Source organism: Amblyomma americanum, chromosome 2 (genome assembly GCF_052857255.1).
Source record: "Amblyomma americanum isolate KBUSLIRL-KWMA chromosome 2, ASM5285725v1, whole genome shotgun sequence".
Classification (NCBI taxonomy): Eukaryota; Metazoa; Arthropoda; class Arachnida; order Ixodida; family Ixodidae; genus Amblyomma; species Amblyomma americanum.
Genome location: NC_135498.1, coordinates 11,623,158 through 11,628,912, shown reverse-complemented (window position 1 = coordinate 11,628,912; position 5,755 = coordinate 11,623,158). Strand labels below are relative to the sequence as shown.

The 5,755-nt window shown below is 53.3% G+C and overlaps 1 protein-coding gene across 2 annotated transcripts in view; it reads left to right on the top strand.

Moving 5' to 3' along the window:
- Window positions 1–5,755, top strand: part of LOC144120569 (uncharacterized) — a 28,546-nt gene that overhangs the window by 10,311 nt on the left and 12,480 nt on the right. The window contains exon 2 of one of the 2 annotated variants that reach the window (XR_013312458.1): window positions 29–766. Coding sequence is in view for 1 of the 2 variants with exons in the window: in XM_077653109.1 (XP_077509235.1) it covers window positions 566–766 (201 nt within the window). In the remaining variant the exon portion in view is untranslated. Of the gene's footprint in view, window positions 1–28; window positions 767–5,755 lie in introns of those variants that run through there. The other variant, XM_077653109.1, reaches the window with a different exon arrangement.

Sequence of the window (5,755 nt, the reverse complement as noted above, 5' to 3'; positions counted from 1 at the left end):
CTCTTCTTTTTCGGCGGCGCCCTTCCAGCTCCTCCTCGTCCCCGAAAGGCGGAACTCCTGGCATCAGCAGCAGGAGCAGCAGCTCTGCCGAGCGTGGCGGCGGCGCGCGGCTGTCGGGTCGCCGGGGCTGCGTGCGTGGCCGGCTGGCGCGACGCGCGAGACTCCGTTCCCACGCTCGATGCCAGCAGCAGGCTGCGCCTTGCCCGTCCCCTTCCCGTTCACCCCCACCCGTGCTGCCACTGCCTCCTCGGCCCGCGTGTGTGCTGAGAAAAGGGGGTACGAGTAATAGGAGTCGGGCCGGCAAGGGGGGGGGGGGGGGGGGGGGACACACACGCTCGCCGGAGAGAGGAGAGAGAGCCGGCGGCTCCAGCCTACCTGCGCGCCGCATTCCGTTACCGCCGGCGCTCGGTGCTCGCGGCTTGCGCCCCCCCCTGCGCAATAACACCCTCGCCGCCGCTGCCGCGGGAGTGAGTTTGTCACCGCCGTACTCGGCTGAGCGGTCGCAGTGTTGTGGTGCGCTCGCTCCGCGCTGGATCTCAAAGTGACGAGCAGCAGCAGCGTCAGAATGGTGGCCTCTCCACCGCCGCCGCTCTTGTCAGCTGTGTCGCAACAGCAGCGCTACGGACTGCCACCACCGGCGCCGGCGTCGCCCTTGCATCCGGCGCCTCCTTCGACGACGGCTCCTCCGAGCATGGCCACCACCAACGTGCAGTCGGCCGGCGTTGCAGAGCGACCCACGCCGTCCAGAGCGAGCGAAATACGGCGGGTGAGTCGGAGAGGAGAGACCCACTTTGCGTTGCGGCGCCCCCGCCGCCGGCGATGACGGTGGTCGAGAGGTGTGCGCGTGTGAGGAGCGCGCGCGCGCGAGTTGCGCCGCCCCGCCCCCTCAGTCGCCGTGACGCGGCCCGTCAGCTGATGACGGACACCGATCGATCTCGGCGCTCAGCTGGCACACGCGCCGCGCTCCTCCCGCGCTTTTCCTCGCATCGTTTTCTCCGGCGCGCTCCTAGCCTCTCGCCTCCGTCGAGCCGTGCTCGTGATTACGCACCTACGCGGGCCGTGGCGTCCTGTGATCGTGCCAGGCCGCGCCGTGCGCTGGCGAAATGAAAGTGACCTTACCGATGTCGCGCGTCTGTTCTTTCACCGTCGCTGATTTCATTTGAACCATTTTCCTGCTGGTAATCGACGCGTTTTTGATTGCGAAAAGTTGCCCAGCTTTCCTCGTGATGACAATTTCGGAGATGCCGAGGCCGTGGTCAGCTTTGGTAATCGCTGGCACTGCACCCATCTCGCGCAAATCGTAAACTCGACCTGTCTTGCCTGAAAATCGATTTGCCACCATGGTCTTAAATATGGTGTGCATGTCTGCGGTGTTGGTTGTTGGTGCGATTTGTGTACAAAGAATTAGGCGAGTTGCCGATCGTCCTACTTGGTGTTTCAGCTCGACAGTAGACAATGGACGGAGCTAAGAAGGCAGATCCGGACTTTCTCCATAATCTTTGTCAAAACGGGTACCTTCCACAATGCTCAGTGTCTGTATCACTTTTTGTCCGTATGAATGCTGCTGCCTGCGTGATAACATTTGATTTACGAAGCGCAAGTCAGTGCTAAGAGAAGGCCGAACGCTCCATATAATAGTGTGACGCAGTCCTAGCGTTTGTTTCGAAGTAACTGGACTTGTGCTTCCTGTACGCTTCTCGGAAAAGGTCTTTTTTCTTGGGATGTGTCTGGCTGGTTCTGGGACACAAACCCGGGCCCATTTACGGCGCTAGCTGTTAATGATGATGATGATGATGTCCTCAGGCTTAATGGCACATACCCACGGCGGGGGATTGGCCAGGGTGCATTAATGCGCAGCCAAAGCATGTTCGCCGTTGTCGTCGAAAGCGTCCATGCAGCCGAAGTGACCGCATGCAAGCTTGCACTGATTTTACGCATTACCAGTTTGCGCATCGCGCCCGAATTTCTTTTCTATAGCTGCTTTGCGTGCAAAATGGCTGCATTACGCATTCACAGTGTCGTTTTATTTTTCCATTTCTCACTATGAACGACAGAGGAGGCGACCGCCAACCTCCCCCCCCCCCCCCCCCCCCATACAGGAAATTTTATGTAAGGAAATCATTCTGAGCCCCATTTTGTCAACGTAAAAGTCCTGGAATAGTATGGTTCAAATAGGACTCGCCTCTACCGCCCCCCTCCAGCAGCGATCAGGGAGCGAATTTATAGGGGGGCGGTCGCGCTCTCCCTCAAGCGAGAAATTCGGCGTAGAAAAAAACCATGCTGAACCCCACTTTGTCAAAGGCAAATGCCCCTCTCCCCCCGCCTCCCCCCCACCAAAAAAAAAGAAAAAAGAAAGATGGTTCGAAGTGCTGAATAGTGTTCCTATATATGCTCCCAACACTACTGCTGAATGGCACTTTGCGCCACCTATCGCTCGCAGTGAGAACTACCACATCGCGGGTGATTCGAAGCTTGCACAGGCTCTCACTGAGTCACTGCATTCCGGCGCTGCATTTATAAATTACTTCCCAGCATTGCCCCCATTCAGAAGGAGCGTCCTTCATTCGAGTCCTTCTCTCCTGCATGCGTGGCTCTTTCCAGCGGAAGATAGACGCAGTCTATGGAGTTGTAACGCTACTTGGGAATCTGCCGAATGCGCGTCCGCCGAACATTGTTCGAACCGTTTTATGCCGATTAGCAAAGTGCGTATTCCAGCTTGTCGTAAGCTTCCAAAAGCCAGAGACTATGTTGTGAACGTACTAATGGAGTGTCCATACACTGCAGGTAGCGTGGAAAATTCTTGGGGTTGCTTCCCCTTTCTAGAGGCTGTTGTTGCCAGGCGTTCATTCACAGCGACGGGTATGATAGTACCTCGTAGCTAGAGTCGTCGAATGGAACAGTCGTCGAATAGAACTATGGCGTGCCTTATTCGGACTCAGTGCCAATTCGCGAGCAAATCGAGAACTTGAAAGCATATTTGATTCGTTTCTAATAATCTTGACATGAATTATTTGATTATTTTTGACTGGGCATCGCCTGGTTAACCTCCCTGCCTTTCCGTCCTTCTGTTTCTCTCTCTCTCTAGAGAACATTCGCACACCCCCGTTTTTGGTACGCTTGATGTTGACGGGACCAAAGTAATCGGTTCGAATAAACCGGGCGTTCAAATTAAGCGAGTTTCCCCGCTATATTATGCGGCCCTCGTTCTTAGCACCTTGGCTCTATATAGTGACGGGGCTAAAGTCGCGCTTATAAGTGTGCCCACTCCGAGGGAAACCCATTTCTACCTTGGGGACCGACGCAATCGCACGGAGAATTCACGCTGCAGGTGCGAATGAGTGAGTTCCGCTCCTGTCAGCGCGTGGAATACTAGCAAACGTTTGAGAGGGATCGCTGTTTGTTTTTCAGCTGTTCGCCTGACACGACCTTCGCGTGCTGAGAAATACGGCAGCTCGGGTGACAGCGTGCGCACATAGCAACGCGAGAGGCGCGCATCTGGAGCGGCCACGTGACAGCAGCGTGCTGCGCGAATGTCGTGCACGAAACGAGACCAGCTGCGCGAGCGCGCCCTGAGCGCAGCAGGTTGCAAGCTACGTGGACGGAGCAGCACAACAGAGGCTCATGCATCACCGACACTCCGGGTCGCAACCGGTCAGAACCGGACTGTTAATGAGCAAGGTCCGAGCCGCGACCCGGCGACAGCTTGAGCGATGACGCCCCTCTGGGGAAACCTGCTGGACCGGGAATATACGATGTGCACCGCGCACAGCTCAGATGTATGCGTCATAGACCGACCGAGTATCGAAGCTTCCTGGGTGTGTGCGTGTATACGGAACGTGGCAGGGATTTTGGAGCCAGCACTGCGCATGCGCGCGTGGGTCGGGCGCAGCTGCACGCGGCAGTGGATGAGCAGATGTGCGCGCCTCTATGGTGCTGCCATTGGCTCCGAGCACGAATTCAGGGGTTTCGCATTTCGATGAAGTGGAAACGCAGTCAGTGATCTTAATAATGGCTAACGCTTGGAGGGAGCAGTTGAGTGCGTGCGTGCAGGCGCATGCGGGCTGGGAGGGAGGTTAATTGCACGATGGAGTTCGAGCGCTCTAGATAGGTCTGTGGACGACTGTACAAGCAGTGAGAAGTGTGTTCTGTACGACAATCAAACACTTCTACCCTGTTTTTCACATTCAGTTACTTCAATTAAACTTTTCCTGCATAGTTCTTCCTGTCCTGAACATTCTCGCGAATTTTGGTAGCCATATGTCGTTTCATTCTCGAGCAAATACGTTTTAAACTTTGTCATTTTCGTGACCTCAATTCAGGCGATTACTGCGGGAAAAACTGAATTTATGACGTCACAAACATTATCCCCAAGTTGATTTTCATACTTCGCTTTCTGAAAAATGAACCGAAATATTTAAGCTCGTGTTTTGTCATTTCAGACGTTTCACGAACGGAGCCATCGTTTGAAGTCTCTATTTTGAATATTCGGCACGCGTACGCGAATTTTTCGGATCTTGGCAACGTCATCGCTACGTCAAGAACATTGTTTACGACTGTGAACCTCAGGCCACGCAGCCGAGTTGCGGTTTTGGGTCGCCGTTTTCACCTCTTTCTTCTTTGCTCGGTATTTTGAAAAATAACAGAAAAAAGTGGTAACCAAGAAAGGCACGTAAACTGAAAACATCAGAAAAAAAATCCTGAGATGCCCTTTAACCCCGTAACCAGTCGGTAAGTTTCTGCTGAAGGACTCGTAAGAAAAATGTGTTTTGTAGAGAAAACACTAATAAACTTATTTTCACTCAGAACAGGGCAAAGTGTTCCCCTGGCCTGGTGCTCGGCTTATCTGGGGGTGAAATGCTTGGAAATGATTCTTTGACCACACCTTGAGAAGACGAAAAACACCTTGTCGCACGGTGCTCTTTGGCCATAGGCCACCTTCCGCCACAAAAATCTACAATAATCATAATCAGAACAGGGCAAAGTAAGATGTGTAAGTCGTACCCAAAGTCGACATTTCGAGCTGTTTATTTTTATGATGAAGTCAGCCGCATATTTTTGTTCGACGCGTGGCGGGCGCGTGACACGCGTGTTTTTACGCAGCAGGTGGTTTTGTTAATTGCGGCGGATAACAAGCCTGCACAGTCATGAGGACCGCGAAATATCTAAAAAAAATAAAATAAAAAGGCAACTAAAATCAAAAGCAGATTTGGCAAAATCCGTCGATGAGCAGCTGCGTTTCAAATGCGCGCCGTTTGTAGACCGCCATACATATATACACAGCTTCACCGCCGCGATATGACCCTTAAGCATGCAGGCCTTCGCAATAAGTGTCAGATTGTGCTCTGGTCCGTGCACGAGTATTCCGAGTTGCCTGCAGCAGCGCGCGTTCGAGTCATTGTCGTCCGGGCGGAAAACTGCTGCAATGAACCGAAGATATATGGAGCAACGCATTTCCCCCTCTGCTTACATCAGCCTCATTTATTTCTTTCGAGTTTCAGAGCGCGTGTGTCGCCCTAATGAACGTACTTAGACATAGCGCAGAAATTGTGTTTCTGTGTTGTTATTCGTCTCGCTGCATCGACCAATGGGCCGGACGTTCACACGTGGCTAGCTCCTAGCAGGCCGCTGTGTGCGGCTCTAAGCCTTCCTTCAAAAAAGTTGTTAATAACGGTGGTGGTGGTAGTGGTTTTATTAAAAATAATAGTAAAAAGGAAGGAAAAGATTTTTGCTAGCCCCGGCATCTGCCATCGATACT